This window comes from Rhea americana, unplaced genomic scaffold, assembly GCF_003343005.1.
Source record: "Rhea americana isolate MKP2758 unplaced genomic scaffold, rheAme1 scaffold_13, whole genome shotgun sequence".
Classification (NCBI taxonomy): domain Eukaryota; kingdom Metazoa; phylum Chordata; class Aves; order Rheiformes; family Rheidae; genus Rhea; species Rhea americana.
Genome location: NW_028185372.1, coordinates 8,949,297 through 8,966,866, shown reverse-complemented (window position 1 = coordinate 8,966,866; position 17,570 = coordinate 8,949,297). Strand labels below are relative to the sequence as shown.

Below are 17,570 nucleotides of genomic sequence, written 5' to 3'. Positions count from 1 at the left end.
TCTTTGGCTTGGTAGATGTAGTGGAGTTGTTTGGAATGAACAGTTTGTTTGAAGACAAATCCCTTCCAAGTCCATATCCARTATTTTGAATCAGGCTTTTGAAATGCTAAAAGAACCTGTTTGCTATGTAGAACAGCATGGGTTTCTTTCAGCTGCCTTCAGGATATTGTCTCTAGTGTCTTATCATTCTCAGACATTGTTCTCTATTCCTTTTTGACAGCATGAATATTAGAAGTATCTGCCTGTGTAGAAAAAGTAAATGTGGCTTCATGCATAGTTGTTTATTTCTTTATGAATGAGATCTCATTCTAATCATGCATTATTTGAAACAGGTGGGGTTTATAGACTACATTGTTCATCCTCTGTGGGAGACATGGGCGGATCTTGTTCACCCAGATGCCCAGGATATCTTAGATACACTGGAGGACAATCGAGAATGGTACCAGAGCACAATCCCTCAAAGTCCCTCTCCTGCACCTGATGACCAGGAAGAGGGTAGGCAGGGCCAAACTGAAAAATTCCAGTTTGAACTAACCTTGGAGGAAGATGGTGAGTCAGATACCGAAAAGGACAGTGGAAGTCAAGTAGAAGAAGACACCAGCTGCAGTGACTCCAAGACTCTTTGCACCCAGGATTCAGAATCCACTGAAATTCCTCTTGATGAACAAGTAGGGGAAGAAGTGGAGGAGGAGGAGAACCAGACAGAACCCTGTGTAGTAGAAGATCGTTCTCCAGACACGTAACGATGAAGATACAGTCTCTTTCTTGCCCTCTCCCATTCTCTTCCTCTTTCTCTCTGTCATTTTTTTTAATTAGTGAAGGTTTCCAAAGTGTATGTCACGTGCTACAACCATGGTCACAACTCTCTGTCATCTGCCAGGACGTTTGTTGATCAAAACTGATATTGATAACTCAGTTTGGCACTCAGGAATATTGTAACCAGATTTTTCACCTCCATGGCATCAGAAAGCAGAGGGAAGAACATCCATAAACTACATTTTAACAAGTTCTCTGTTTGGCAGATTTGGTTAAATACAGCAAATGTTTTCAGAGGAGTACCACCTGCCAACTGAAGGCTGGTATGCTTTGATAGCTTTTGATTTCATTTTATTTCACAAGCAAAGCATTGAGAAATGTTCATCATCAGAGGAAGCAGAAAATAAACTGAGGTTCCTACTGGAAAACAAATGCACATAAGTGATGGGACACAACATGAATCTGTTACCAATAGGAAGATGAGCTGTGGAAATTGCATAATTTTCTAATTTCAAGTCTTCCTGATACATGACTGAAAAAAGTGTGACCCAGTGGGTTGCACTAACCTCTGCATTTTGTATAATATGTAAAAGAGATCTTTTGTAGAGCTTACTTTTATTATTAAATGTATTGAGGTATTATATTTAAAGAAAAACACTTTCAGACTTCATCTGCCACTGGTTATTTTTTTTCCAAAAAGTAACTTGCAAGTTTTCAGTACAATCTGTGCTACACTGGATAACACTTCTGTTTGTTTTTTTCTTTCCTTCATTTTTGCACCTTAGAATTTCATAGTAATACTGAACTGTAAAAGTCTATCCTTTTATATATTAGTGACTTCCATGAATATCTTTTATGTTAAAGAAAACTCTTTCCGTATGATAGTATCTATTCTTTAGTTTTTATTACAGTTTTCCCAGACATATTAGAACTTAGTTGCACTCTTCTCCTCGTAGTGTTCTGATCCTGCCAATTCAATCTTATTTCCAAAACTAAGCTTTATACACGTGGTCTTATTGAAACCAACTAAACCGTTAAGATTAGGATTTGCAGGACTAAAACCAGTAAAAAAGGTGATTCATTGTCCTTTTTAAAAAAAAATAAAAATAGCCCCTCTGTTGTATTAATAAAACTAATTCCTTTAAAACATCATTTTCAGGATATTTTTTGCTGGGAGCCGTAGACTGCTAAGTCAGAGCAGAGTAATGCGATGTATGGAGTATTTGTTTTGGCAAAAAAGCATCAGTGTAGTATTTCTAGTTTTGTCTCCCTTACTAACTTTTTATCTGTGTCAGATGTCTAGTTAAACCATTTGCTAATCTGAGACATAATAACGATTAGCATTTTTAATGGTTTTGTTGCCTGAACAGCCAGATCAGTCTTTTCCTTATGTTTGCTTTTTTTCCCTTTTTTTTATATATTTTCTTTTCCTTATATTTTAAAGTGAGCAATTCTTCAGGAGTATTGTAGTTTACTCCATGTTGTTTCAATCCCAGATGTTTTCTTCCTTTATCCAACTTGTGCTGAGGGAATCCTACTTTTAAGTTTTATTGGTACTGAACGTTTTTGTAACTTGGAAAGTTAAAGGGAGTTAGAGGGGGGGTCATATTTGTTATTTTGCAGTTCTGGTGATAGGTCACATGAAATGAGAAGGAATTTTGTCTCCTCTATTTGACTCTTCATTAAAATTGTAATTTTGAGTGTAGAGAAAGTTACCTAGAGAAGTTTAAATAGACTCCCCCTTTATAACATTCTGTTAAAATGGCAAGTTCAAGATGATCTCTTAACAGAACACAACAGAAACAACTATTATTTCCCTGTTTATATTCATTTTTCTAGTAAATTTGTGGATATGAATAAGTGTCTATTTTAGTGTCTGAGATCTAGTATGAGAACCTATTTAAAACATATTGACTAATAATTCAGCTTTTAAATGCCTTTTGCATTCTTCTGTATCCAGCTCATAGACTTCTCTACCTTTAGCCTTCACAGGGCCTTAGCACAGAAGATACTGAAGGAGGAAAGAGAATGAAGAGAACTCCTCTTTTTTCAGTTTTTGACTTTTTTGTTCTTCATCATTTCTCCCTGAACCTGAACCCATCTAAAAATCCTTTCAGTCCCCAAGAGTGCCTGGAATCTTAATAATGGAAAAGCAATATAAATTCCAAAATAATCAGTAGGGATCTGAAAAGGTTTTGTATCTGCACTATTTGAAAGTAAATAAAGAGAATAGCACCATATTATATTCACCCATACATATGGACAATCAAATAATAGAAAATTATATCATTTCTTAGAGCCAGGAATGTAATGCACTGTACAATCTTTTTTTTTTCCTATTTTGCCAAAGTGTGTTTTTGCATTGCACACTGCTTTAAAACAATACAATTTACAAGTGGCTTTATGTGTTCTAAATATTTTTGCCATAAGAAAATGCAGTGAGTTGGGTATTGAGTGAGGGAAAAAAGAAATTTCATGTTGCTTATAACAATACACGTTAGCTTGCAAGTTACTGTACTCAATAATGCTGTATTTGAATTTTTAAATTGTTTTGTGTCATTGTTTAAAAACTATAATGAAAGAATATAGTTAGAACAAATAGCATTCAGAAGTTTAAAAAACTTGAATGGTATGGATTTTACAGAAAGCTTTGTCAGTTCTTTTAAAATGCATTATTTATTTTATTTGTGCCATGCATTTTTCTCACCAAATGACCTTACCTGTAATACAGTCTTGTTTGTCTCTGTTTACAACCATGTATTTATTGTAATGTACATACTGTAATGTTAATTGTAAATTATCAGTTCTTATTATAACATCATCCTTGTCAGGGTGGTGTTGCTATATTTGGAAACTCTTGGTGAGAGAATGATTATTGTGTATACATATTCCTTGTACATTTTTTTTCTCCTGTAATATATTCTATGTCACCTTAGAGCTTGTTTATGGAAGATTCAAGAAAAGTATAAAATACATAAAGATATATCAATAAAAAAGCTGCAGGTCTTTGGTCCCAGGGCTGTGCCTTAACTTTAAACAATATTTTCTTCTGTTTTGCTGCATTTGAAAGTAAGGTAGCTGTGGGGCTAGGGCTGGGCATTCCTACCACATTTATAGTTGCTGACTGATGGGGTTGCTATTACAAGCTAGTATATGTATTACAGCGAGCTTTCGTGCATGACCCCACTGGAAGTTCCAGCTTTTTCAGACTTCTGGCAATATAATTGTACTGCCTTTCTGATTATCATCTTTTTTTTACAGACTATCATCAGGGATTATCGCAGCCATTACTTGCTACTAAAAAAAAATGATGCTATGTTTCAGTACTGAGTTTTACTGAAACAGTGTTGGAAACTGTCCTATGTAGCCAGCATCTTTAGTAAGCATTTGATTCTAATGCATATTGACAAATGAAATAATTAGGATTAAAAAGGTTTAATTTATACACTTTGTTCTTTTATGATTATTCTTAATATTCCTCCTTTATTTAGTAGCACCACTTATCACTGTATAAGCATAATCCATAAAGTAGGACAACATTAATCTTGGAAATGCTTTCCAACACTAATATTAGTGTTATAAGGAGCCAAAGCTTTTATTTTGTATAGATGTATCTAAGGCTTTGCACAGGTGTGTAGCATAATGCACTAGGTCTATAGGAGAAAGATAAACCTTTAGATCTTTTAGTAACACTAGTATTAATTTTGCAAGTTGGAGTCTGAGCATCTCTTGCTGTTTGAATATCACATTGCTCTCGACCACGTTGAACGCCTGATAGCAGTGAATTTTCCAGTGCGAGGTCAGTACCTCTTCTCCATGCCCGCGATGCCCAGCCCTTGTAGCATGCGACTCTTTAGTGAAAGGAGAGATCCTTTTTCAAGGAAAAACAGAGCCTCCTTTTTGACACAAACTGTAGATTTTAGCAGCCCTGGCCCAAAGGAATTTGATTGCTTTTGTTTTAAACAGTATAAAAGGGACACTATAATGACAGAAATCCTGAACAATTTTTGTTATTGTTTTAATTTGATTTTTCCTTTGGGTATGTCTTGAGAGTGGCAACTTGTGTGAACATTGCACATGATTCTTTCACTGGTTTCTTAGCCTCTCTTACAGCCTATGGGATAGTACTGTACATCAATACCTTCATATGAAATTTTTATATGCAATGGAAATAAAAGCATGGGTTGATTCTGCCTAGTTACTGTGCTTGATTTTCTTTTGCAAGGTAGAACTTCTATACACACAAGCCATAGTTGTGGCTTCTTAAGAGAAATCATAATGCCAGAACAGTTAGATTACTGTATTTTTGTCACCATACATCTGTTTTGGACAGATGGTAAAAAATAAATGTGAGGTTAAATCAGAAAAGTCGATCAAATGCAGTATTTTTATTAAAAAAGTCTAATCCAAAAAGGCACTACACAGATGTGTAGAAAAGCAATTGCTCTCAAGTTCTGGGAGATTTTGCCATTGACTTCAGTGGCTGTAGAAACCTATTCTGAGAAAATAAAACCTGTTTTACAAGAGCTAGGAGACAGCAGATCACCTGGATTGCAATACACTGGGATACTATTAAAAAAAAAAAAAAAAAAAGGAGTACCATAGTTAAATATTCACCAGTCTGTGATCTGAATGGATGTTAAGAAGTTGATTTGTAAAATACAGCTGTTATCTTGAAGAAGAAATGCGTGAGAGCTCTCGGTCTTAGTGTGAAAGCAGGTACAGCTGTTGAAGTGGCCAGGATAAACTCGCCTCCTCTTGATCAGAGTGTGGAGGRCTGGCTGATGGGTTGAGTGAAGGTATCGTTGGATCGAACGCAAAAATTCTATCTCCTTTTTTTCCTTCAGACCTTTAGATCCTTCTTTGGATTTGGAGATTAATTTGCTAATATAGACTACCAACACATAAGACTCCTTTTAACCAGGCACTGGTGGCAGAAGAGGGTGGTGAGCCTCTGAAGGTGAAGACAGCTGCCCCAAGCACCGGGGCAGAGGAACTGGGTGGCGCCTGCTATTTCTGGCACTCTCACCCTCACACATTCCCAGCAGCCTTAATAGGCAGATGCTTTGCATATACCATAGCAGTTAGCATGAAGGGAAGAAGGAACCCCAAATTCTTGTTAGTGCTATTAAAAACTTTCCAGTAAGGAGCTTGGGTATCACAGCTGGGTGCATGGTGAGCCTGGGAGGATTGGCCCACTGCTTCTTACATCCTCTGGCAGCAGCACCTTCATGGTTTCAGTGCTTGCAAATAATAATAKCTCAGAGTAAGCAAGCATCAGAGCAAACCCTAGCTGGATCCACTGCAGCCAGCTGCTGCTCGAGGAGCTGAATGTATTTTTGAGCTAATGATTCCACTATTTTCTAGTAAAGCAAATAACAGTCTGAATAGGCTGCAGCTTCGTTCGCTCACCCTCTCTGCAGCACTGAAAACAAAAATGACAGCTGCTAGCACGCATAGTGCTTACTGGAATGACCAGCCCAGTTTCTCCACCAGCTGTGAATAATTATGCATAGTTTTTTGCAGAAAAATAAAAGACAAAGTTCAAAGATACTGCAAAAGCCTTTAGTTAGTTTAGTACAGCCTGCAGGGTAAGAAAAATCTTCAGCTTTCTCCTGTCAGAAAAACTGGTCAAGAAACCTGCACAAGTAATAAAGGGGGAGGATAGGAAGTCCAAGCAACGGAGATCAGCTTGACAAATTGGGAGCAAAACCTGGGCAGGTGGAAATACCCCCAATCAGGATCAAGTCATACCATCAAAGGGGATTCCATGCCTTGGAAATAAGGGAACTGAGTTCCATTTTAATTCTCTCTGAGTTTCCCAAAAAGAAAACTACATTTTATTTTCTTCTCTCGAAGCAAATATTTTGAGGTCCTTGAAATTACTAAGCTTTTAGCAAAGAAGCAGCCTTAGCCCTGCTTCAAAGCATTTGTGTTTTCTCACCCCTTCTCTCCCTTGCTCCTCTCCCATAAGCCTGGGTAGCATGTCCCTAATAACCACATGCATCTAGGAGTAAAGAGCRTGGGCACATGGAGCAGGTGAGAGGCTGTCAAGGAATCAGTGGTACAGCAGGTTTGTAAGATRATGCTCGTGTAATCACAGCTGCAGAGAAGTAGCCCTTACCACTTTTTTTATAGCCCTTATACTGGGGCTATAAAAGGGCTAATGAAATGCTTGAGCAGTGGTGAATGGGAGGTCTTTTAAGMAGGTTTAGGTGCTACTGGGGATGCCAGTGTGGTATCCAGGTCTGGCAGCAATACCTGGAGATGCAGTCTGAGAAGAAAGGGTAGTAGAAATGTAAGTTATTAAAAGCCTGTAATCCTGCTTTCTAACATGATTAAAGGACTGTAGGGCATTTATCTAAGAGACAGTTAAGATTTGAGTATCAGAGGACAGTTCCCCAATCTGTCCTCTTGTCCAGCAGGCAAAGGCAGTCCAAGGCAGTGGAGCCAAATAACTGAAAGCTGATGTGAGACCAATTCRAGCAGAAATATAGAGCAGCTGCATCAGCTGATTTCATTCACTCTTTGGGCTTGCTGGTGATCAGGATCTGGGGAAATGTCACTGTTAGGTCTGAGCAATGTGATGTATGTGCTGAGAGCCACACAAACCTGCTCTACAACTGTTCCCTTTAGAAGGATTGAAGGGAATATATTATAACTTTGTTTTCACTTTGGCCAGCAATGGGCTGGTTCTTTGCCCAAATAGTGGGGGTAGGGGTTGAAGGACACAGAAGTGGTAAGGGGTGGAGGGGCTTTTCTTATAGCAATGCTCTTTCAAACCATAAAGGAGTAGGGCTATTTACTGCAAAACAACAAAGCATTTTCTCTTCAGGCAAAAAGCTCTAGGTTTGGGGGGGGTTGTTCCCCCCCCCCCAATAACAACTTCTGCTTTGAGCTGAGATTCTGGCTTAACATTCTCCATTTCCTGCTGCTTCCACGTGCTGTTGCAGGAGGGAAAGGCTGCTGCTGGATTTAGTGGCACAGGAGGTCATGTGGCAAAACATTTCTTAATGTCACACTGTTTGCCTCTTCCCTGGGAGAGGGTGGCRGAGCGGTGCGGCACGAGGCCGGGAAATCAGCCCGCAGAGCTGTGTGATCGCCGCAGCGCGCTCTCCCGCTGCAGCAGCTCCGCGTCCCCCCGCATTAGTGTCACGGCATTAGCCCTGTTCTCCCCAGCCGACCTGGAGGCGCACGCTGCGACTGCACGTGATCCTCCTTTTTTTTTTTTTTTTTTTTAATGAAATCAGCCTGGCGGCTGGTGGGGAGCGTGCCGAGCACGGGAGCCAAGGGGCTCAGCGCTGCGCTGGGTGTGCTAAAGGCCTGGGCTGCTGCGGGCAGTCACAGCCCTTAGGAGAGCGCCCAGCTCTAGGGACCAGGGGACCAGGTCCCTGCTGCACCCACCGCAACAGCAGCACTCTCGGTCGTGTCCCGCTGCCGCTGCCCTCGGGGTCCCCAGGCAGCAACGGGCGTCCCGAGGCGGGGAGCTGCGTTTTCGGTCCTGTTGTTTCTCTCTTGCTCTAAATATGTTCTGGTTTGAGTTTCCATTTTTCCTCTCTTCTTTAGGTAATGCAGTTTGACAGGGTCGGTTTGCCATGTTGGTCAACACGAATGTGCCCAGGACAGGGCAGACGGTGCCGCTCTCGGTACTGAAAGCGATGCTTGCGGGTAGCGGAGGCAGCTCTGCCGTGCCCGTGCTGAGACTGCCGCCCCGAGCACACACGTGTGCGGGTACGTTTCCACACGTGTATTTTTCCCCTCTGTGTCACACACCTCTGCAGCTGGGAGGCCTCATCCGCTTCTGGAGCTTGCGTTTCGGGTAACACCGTCCCCCCCGCGCGCATCTCCCCAAGGGTGTATTTAAATCCTTTATTCAGGAGCTGCGGAGCCTCCTCTGGTCAGGAATTTCTGGCAGTGTGGATGTGGGCGAGGGGGCCTGGGAGGGCCGGAGGGGTCAGCTTGCAAGTGCCGTCCCAGGGTCCTCCTCTATGGTCAGCAACTAACAATATTGAACACAAGCAATATTCCAGCAGTTCATCTGTTAGACTTGACAAGCTGAAAGAGCACACGCAGAAGCACAACTTGAAACAAGTGGTCCTGCCTTTTTTTTTTTTTTTTTTTTTTTCCTCCCCAGGTAGGTAAGACAATTTTCAAATTCATGCTTTATCAGAAGTGTCAGGTGGCATTGACCCTTTCTACCCCCCAAACTCATTGTATAAGCCCTACCTTACACACACACACACACACACACACACACACACATATATATATATATATATATGTGCATGCACACCAGCCAGTGCTTCTCACTGGCCTGCAGCTGTCCAGAGGGATTGTAAAGATGCCTTTTTTTCAAGCATTTTGTCACAGCTCCCATTCAGTTACCAGCCCTTGTGTCTGACTCAGGTGGCTATAAACCCTTGGGCTTTCTGCTCAGTTGGTTTTCCCAGCGCTCTGCCAGCTGGACGACTGCAGTGAAGTCCCAGTGCTGTTTTCCTGTGGGATAGCAGGCCTGAAGCTTTTCTCCCCCAGATGGGCTGTTTGCACAAGCTGCTGCTGAGGAGGAGGTGTGGGTGGTGATGAAGCATGTTTCTCTAGCAGATTGGCTGGCTGGGTTTTCTCCTGAGGACTTAGTACTTGGGGAGTGATTAAGATCAAAATGGAACATGATGGTGACATTGCAYAGGATGTGTGCTTGCTGCGGTTTTGAGAGTGGGGTGAGGTTTTGGGCTACCTGCAGTCTYGGTTACTGATGGCCAGCTTCATAAGCTCAGAGGTTTGTTTCAGATATGTTTTGACAGTTATCTGTGGCATTYCCATGTCTTTGCAGACTTCTGTAGCTCTTCTTGTTGCCATAACCCTTCTCTGGCAGCAGTAGCAGCGGCTCTTTTCTTGGGGAGCAAATGTTAAGATTTGCCTCCCTTTAGTGAAAGATATCCTTGTGCCCAGGCTTTCCTCTGCTGTCCTGCATCCAGGAGAAATGAAGACAAAAAAGATTTTCATGGAGATGAAAGCCCAGGGCTTCCCCCTCCCGCTCCTTCAGTGATGGAGCACTATCTCAGTGGCTACCCAACAGCAGGCAGGGGGACTTCCAAAGCTTTCCAGGAGCAGGTCTCGGTGCAGGATAACCTACCAGGTGCACAGCGAGTGCACAGCTTCTAGCTGGGCTGCCAGTGGGGTGCAGGGGAAAAGCTGTTGGGGGATTGATCACTGACTGCTGGGCTGTTACCTTACTTCCTAGTGGTGGATAGGAAATACTATTTTGGACACCCCTAATATTTATACGTTGACTTTAGTATGTAGCAGCACATTATCTTGAAAAGAGAAAAACCCCATCAACAGAGGAAAATCCTTCATGGAAGCCTTGATGTCTAGAACCCCGTATTCCACTTCAGGCATCTCTGCAGGGCTGGGATATTCGTGGGCTGATGGAATCACTGACAGCCCAGCCCAGCCCACCACGGATAAATTCAAGTTTCCTCTAATGGGTAGAGTTTGGGGCTTTTTTTTTTGGGGGGGGGGGAGGAAAGGAGGGATTTAACTGTGGGTCATTGGAAATACAGTGAATTACTCTGAATACATTAGCAGGATGCTGGAATGGTAGCACGAGAGCGGGTATGAATCACTCCTTTATCCTTCGTGCTGTTTCAGCCAAACYGCTCCAGTGTTCAGCTTCATTAATAATTAACATGGCAGAGAAGCTGCGCTTGCCGGCATTGTTTTCTGTGATGGTGACAGTGGAAAGWGTGTGTTTCTTTCTTTTTAAAAAACACCTAGCCATTATTATTCCAGAGCTCTGGAAAGCTGAAGCTGGGTTTGTAAAAAGCCTGCTTCTTGCTGTAGATGATAACGGTAGGTTAAAAAAGCTGAATACAGCATCCAAGGTGAAGTGAAGGTTCCTGAAGAGCAGGTACCAAACACGCAGTAGGAAAAACAACCTTGAAATTTGCRGCAAGGCTCATACAGCAAAATTCCTGTGCTTGTTTAGAAGAGGGACAAGCATGGGGCCTCCTGGCTCCGTTAATCTTTGAGGATCCCTTAATTAACAGCTGTAAAATACCATGAGTTTGTTCATGAAATGGTTTATAATGGTTTATAGCAAGACAAATGTGGGGCTCCAGGATACAGCTCCAGCTTGGGCTCTGCGACATCCCCTCGGGTGGGATGGGGATGGAGAGGGGTGTCTGATGGGAAGGAATGATGCAGGGGGATGTGAGCTTGGCCCAAGGGCTATTACCCTGCGAGCAGCCACCCGCAGGAGGCGATGCTGGACAGAGGGTGTGCGGAGGGCTGGGGCGGTCGGAGAGCACCGCGCGTGGCGAGCGTTGAGGGAGCCGGGCCAGCGCTCGCCCACCGAATGCAGGAGCGACCACTGGCACTGTGATCCTGGAGCGTGGAAGCTGAAGTGGCCTTGGAGGACAGGTCTGTGGGACAGCTCAGAGTGTAAATCAGGCCTATTGCACAGGCAGAGCAAAGACGAACAGCTTAACCGTGGGCAGAGCAGATGGAATCCTATTTTAGATCATCCACAACTTATTTTATCACCTCATCGAACCAAAAATAAAGTAGCAGCTTCCCCCGATACAGTTACAGTCTACTTACAGAAACCGTCAACGTGTATCGAGATGGTGGGTTGGTGTCTGACATCAGCTAGCAATTTTTAATGCAGTGTGGAGTTTGTACGTAACTATGAGTTAAAGTTTTTCCAGAAAGCTTTCGGAACAAAGAAATCACTATTGCTTAGTGACCTTTTAAAACTCATGGTTTAGGAAAGTTTATTATGCTCCTGTCAGGAAGAGATGATACAAAATAATCTATACTCCATGTTGGGGGAGAGAGGGGAATCTTTCCTTGCTAATTGGGAAGGGGAGGTTCTGCCCCAGTGTGTGGATGAAGATGTTTTTCTGGTGCAATAGTTTGCACTCATCAGAAAGTGGCTGGCCAGCGCAGGCCACTGGCGCCCAGGCTGGGGAATCTACCTGGTGCAGTTCAAGCTGTTATCATCAGCACACGTCTGGTCAGGCTCTCTATAAGCAAGTGCCTTCCTTGCAACAGTGTTGATGATAATTTAAATAATTAAATAATCCCAATAATTTAAACTAAGGTGGGAGACTTTGCCCTCGCTGGCTGGTCTCCTTCCTCCAGCAAGGGGACAAGGTGCTGGGAATGGGGCACTCGTTCCTGTCCCGCCATACCCCTTCCTCTGTCAGCAACCAGCAAAACGCACAGCCTTAGACATCCGAAGCAGCATTTAAGCAAACTAAGTGAGCAGATTAAGGTAGGGAAATATACACGTGTGCTACAGTATTTCTGTTTTATATATAAAGAACTCTGCACAGACATGCCTTAAAATGGCCTATGACTACAGGTCTGTGAGCAAACCATGCAATATAATGAACTCTGTCTTGACTTCAGATGTGTTTTATACCCTTTATTGGAGAGGTCAGGAAAGTCTCAAGGATTAAGCAGGTGATGGCATTTTAACAATTAAAATAGACTTTGAATATAATGCTGGATTGAGATGAATGGAGAAAGTTCACACCTCTACGCCTTGTGTTCTCTTGCCCCAGCCGCAGGAAGGGCGAGCAGGCCGGGGAGTCACAGAGGCTATCTCTGCAGACTGAAGAGGTAAAATACTGCCTTTTTGTGATTTAAATGAGGAGACAGATACAACAGAGTAAGCCTACTCCGACAAAACAGAACAAAATTGCAAAACTCTGCCAGTGTTTACTTCTATTTTTCTGCTAATGACAAATACGTTGGCAGTAAGTTTTGACATGGTCATCCTAAGCTACTTAATGAGTCAAAAGAGCAAAGTTGGTTAATTCTGTGCTCCTTTGCAATGACTAATTAACTTCCTGGATGTCAGTGGAGAATCTGTGTAATCCCAGGGCTTGCTGCAGCAGATGCAATAAAAAGCCTGCTGGCCTGCTCTACCACGCTCTACGCGGGGGATTTACTGCCAGCACTACTGCTCAAATCACTGTTTATTTCAACTCTACTCAGCCAAAATAATCCAAGATAGCTAAAGCACTTTTAATAGCAGTGTGGGGGTTTTCATTTGTTTTGTTGTTGTCTCCCAAATAGAGGGCTAGAGCGTGCTCCCGTGCCTAGCTAGTGTTGACAGAAAGGATTCAACCCGCGGCAAGGGGAAAGGCGTGAAGACCTGGGGCCGCGCTCCGGGTGCCTGGGGAGGCAGCACCTCCTCGCGCAGCTCTGCGGGGAGGAGCTCGGACGCCTGCAGGCCTTACCGGCGCTGCGAGCATCTGCACCGTGCAATGTTAGTCACCGGGAACGTTTTAGCCAGTTACGCTGGCAGTCTGGTGTTTATGCCCTGTGTCACCAAGTCTACCCTATGAGTTGCAGTGCAAAGTAGGTCTGCTTTATCGTGGAATTGTGTAAGCAGACTATTAATTTTTCACTCTTCCTCTCCACCATGAAACTTGTTATTTCCAACCTTCACTTCTTTTCCTGTCAGGAACTGAGAAAGAGATTAAATATCAMCTCCCCTTCCTGTAGCTAGGCTGCAACAAAATCCCTTCCCCTAAGCAGTGCTCAGCATCTAGGAGACAGGAAGGGGTTGGGAGAAGTTGCAGAGAAGGAGAGTTGTTGCTGCCTGAATSTGCTGTTCCTCCAAACCAAGTTCTGTCACAGCTTTGCAGAAATAACTCATTTGTCAATGGTATTTTAATTGCAGTTATTCACACTCATTACATTTCATTATCACTTCTCACACCTTTGCTCTAAGTAACTTTGCTCTAACTCCTCAAACTCTCACTTCCCCCCACCCCACCCTTGCACACAGGGGTCCTTTTCTCTTAGCCCAGGGAGTTCAGTCACTCTCTCTCTTTTTTTTTTTCCCTGCTCCCATGAGATTTCTTTTTTTGTAGTTTGTATATCATCACCGTGATACTCTTGCACCTTGCAGTTCCTTGTTTAAGCACTGTCATGGACATCTTTCTTCTGTCCCTAGTCCAGGGCAACTCACCACTTCTAAATTCTATTTTTTGGGATAGATACATGTGTGTGTATATACATGTATATACCTATCCCAAATAATAGAATATTACATATATATATATATATATATACACACACACACATATAGAACAGAAAAGATGTTTTTCCTCCTGATACTGAGTCTTCCAGAAACATTCTGATTCTGGCATTCCTTCTCCATAGATATTACTCAACAACTGTTTTCAGCCATGATCAGGAGTCAGAATCAATTATTTCTTACCACAGACAGTATGTTTTTCCATCCTTTATGCTGCATTAGATAGAAACTCTTGCAGCATGTCTCCAGAAGGATTTTGGCCCTGTTCAACCATCAGTGTGAGCTGCCTCACTCCGGATCCTGGAAGGCGCACAGTGAGTCTTGCTGCAGTAGATTAAGCATTCGGGATCCTTGACCTGCCTGCTCTGCCTCCCTGGGGGAGGGTGCCTCCCCCACAGCAGAGTCAACTGAAGGGAATGTTCGCCCGTGACTCAATCATTTCAAAGCAAAGCCCGACATCACCCATTAGACTGCTGCTAGAGATGGATTTACGCAAAGATATGGAGCTGTGCGCTGAAACAACTGGCAGTTGGTGCATGTGTCTCTGCAGAGGGAAGGGGTAGGCAGCTTCTGAAACTGCTAGTGTAGCACTCATCAGAGAACATAAGTCAGCCCGGCATAAATAGAGGGCTCTCATCGCTGCCCACTCAGATCAGGGTTACAGTGTTCACATTGCTCTGTACAAAGACGTGGATAGTGTCAAAGTCGGATGATTTACCATTTGCACACACGTACTTTCTGTTCATCACAGAGCATGGAGCTGTGGTCCATCAGTGCAAGAACAGCACCTTGCATCTAAGCACCCAGGTAGGTACTTTGTCTGCTCCCTGGAAGATTGCACCAGGAACAGGAAAACATGGAATTAAAAAACTGAGTTAGTTTTGACAGATTGGCAGCTCTTAGCACAGAAGAAAGGTAAAAATGACAACCAAAAAAGGGAGTACAGACCAAATTGCCCAGGTGTAATCATAGGATGGCACAGAGGGGCCTAGCAAAATCAAAACTTGTCAAACCAGAAAAAGCTGGTTGTCCACTTGGAAAAAGATGAAACTTGTACTCAAGCCCGTATCTTAGCTGCATGTGTTAGTTGAGGTTAAAAGCATCTTCAGTCTGCATTGGAGGTGTTTGCAGGTGCATGGAAGAGGGACAGAGCAGAGCAATGCCTGGGCCAGGCTGAGGTTTGCCACTAGCAGTGAAGATACTTTTTAAACCTAAGGTTATAAGGCTTCTGACCATGCTTGACCTCAACTCTGCCTACACCCAAAGGATATAGAAAGAAAGCCACATCCACTATGGGTCTGATGAGATACAAGGGAAAGAGGGAAATGTCCTTGTTAGCACTGATACTTACCATAGGTGGTGTGGATGGGAGTACTGTGCCTTGTCCCACCACCATTTTTGGCCATTCAGGCAGTAAGTTTGTCTCGCTTGAAGGGCTGTGCGTGAAGGTGATGTTCACAGGCAGTCGGAGCTAGGTGCACGCTGTGTCTTGGCAAAACAGCACTAAGCTGCATCTGAACAAATGCTTTCCTGTGAGCACCAACATAAAATATAGATGAGGCCTAAGAGGGGGAGACTTGTCTGCACCTGAGTTGTTGCAGAGATCACTTCATAGGAGCTTGCAAACAGGAGGGCCAGGACGTTGTTTGGCCTATAAGCAGGGTGGTAGGTTCTGACTGTAGTCTCTGTCAATATGGCAAGGGTAGAGGCTCTAAGTGACGTTGGTGAAGTGGAAGAGAAGCTGTAAGGCATTCTGTAAAAATAGGCTTCCTCATGCTTCTGGAGACAGCCCAGGACTTTGCCCTGTCTTATGAAGGGATCTCCCAACCAAAGGAATTTCCTCTGCAGCCTGGGTTCCCTCTGGAGCATGGGAAAACATGTGCTAGTAGCCAAATTACAGCTGGGTGCCTTAGTGCTGGTCCTGGAAGTCCTCCCAGTATTTAATTACAAACAGTAATGAAAATGGCATGCTGTTCTCTGCTGCTGAAATGAGCAGGAAGCTGCCGAAATGGCAGAGATCATGCTGCCAGGTCTCCAGGACGTGACTCACTCTGCAGCAAATCACCTGACACAGAGCAAGAGACTCCTTGGGAAATCCCATCTCTATTTGAAAGGAATCCTTCTTTTTCACTAGAGAAAAAGAGAGGAAAAAGAGAGGGGGGAGAAAGAGAGGGAGAGGGAGAGTCAGAAGGCCTATTTTCCTTTAGGGAAGTACAAAAGCAATAAATGCAAGGCTGCTCTCTCCAGCAGACTCTGCCAGCAAGTTTGCTGACCTAGATCAGAGTCAACGTGTTAGGATGCAAATTGTGCAGCCTGGACCATTGCACAGCTCTGGGGAGGCATGGGCAGCAAGCCGCAGCTACGCTGACGCAGGTGCGCTTCCCGGGGCGCGGGCGCCGTGACATCTGCCTTCCTGCGTCATGCTGCAGCTGCACGGACCAGCAGGCACGTGCGAGGGCCCCACCACACCGCGAAACCGCCCCACGCACCAGCGCTCCGCTCTGCACCTAGCCCCGGCGGGAAGCACTGCTCTTCAGGTGCTGAGCGCCGGGTAGAAAACACAGAGATCAGCAAGTGGGGGGAGCAAGCCTTGAACAAAGCGGTAGGGCGCTCACGCCGACAGCCAGCCCCAGGTGGATCTGTTTCAGCCTTGACAGATCCCCCGTCGCAGCTGTGTGACACAAAATCCGACTAGCAAACATGGTACCTAAACCAGGGATGTGCAACAGCACATACACACTGCCTATGAATCAGCCGCTATTCCTGCCGCTGATGAGTCCCCTGGTACGCTGGTGACACGCTAATGCCAAATCGCGTGAAGAAACTACTAATGCCTCCCACCCTCTTTCTTTTTACCTACATCTTCTGAGTAGGTATGTGTATCTTGACAAAGAAAAGGGATGTGAAGGGAGGCTTATGAAATGACATTATTTTACAGGGCTGAAAAATAAGGAAGTGTCAGGTTTCTGCTTTCTCTCTGGGATACCTGGTGATATAAATACCTGCGAATAAAACCAGCTCTAGCAGGACAAGACAAGCATGTATATCTTCACTAGCTTGTCACAGGGGCAGATTGTGCTCTCAGGTATGTGCAATATCACTTAAAGTAGGTGGGAGCTGTGCCTGTTTGTCCAAAGCAGAATTTCAACCCCAACCTCCCTATTTTTCTTGGGGTAGTTGTGTCCAGCTGCCATAGAAGCTCTGAACAGGTACCTTGTGCAAAATAAAGATGATGCCCTGCACTCCAGCATCAGTGTGATAATGATGACTTTAGCTCCGGGTCACCCCTGTCCAGGCCAGCTGGTCCCAACCTTTCCCTGGTGTTGAGCTAGGCTTATTCTCAAACCCAGAATCCTGGACTAACATCCTTTGTTGAACTTACCAAACCCTTTTCCTACCACAGCCTCTCATATTGCTTCATTGCCTTAGATGTGCTGTATCTTAGACCTAGGCTTTTCATTTAATCACATGGAGGATAGACTGAAAGCAAAAGTTGATCAAAAGACTGTATAACCACAGCTTACCCTTGTATTTTGGAGAAGGAGAGGAAACATCCCTTGATTCTCTCTTCCCTAGATATGCTGTGACTACTGGAGCTTTTGTCCAGGTTCAGGCCCAGAGATGAAGGCTCTAGCTCTCCTGTGGATTTGGGCTTTGAGATCATCATGACTGCTCCCAGCTCAGAAAGCTGACCTCAGCACTCACGTTATCTTTCTGCTATGACCATGGCTGGAGGCTGCCAGCTCCTTGTCCTGCT

The 17,570-nt window shown here is 44.0% G+C and overlaps 1 protein-coding gene across 5 annotated transcripts in view; it reads left to right on the top strand.

The window, feature by feature from the left end:
• The window catches only part of PDE4D (phosphodiesterase 4D), a 395,151-nt gene extending 390,198 nt beyond the window's left edge, over nucleotides 1-4,953 (top strand). For all 5 annotated transcript variants that reach the window (XM_085326463.1, XM_085326467.1, XM_085326465.1 and 2 more), the window contains exon 15: nucleotides 333-4,953. In XM_085326463.1, the coding sequence (XP_085182589.1) occupies nucleotides 333-743 (411 nt within the window). In that variant the 3' untranslated portion in view covers nucleotides 744-4,953. The remainder of the gene's footprint in view (nucleotides 1-332) is intronic.
• Nucleotides 4,954-17,570: the final 12,617 nt, after the last annotated feature.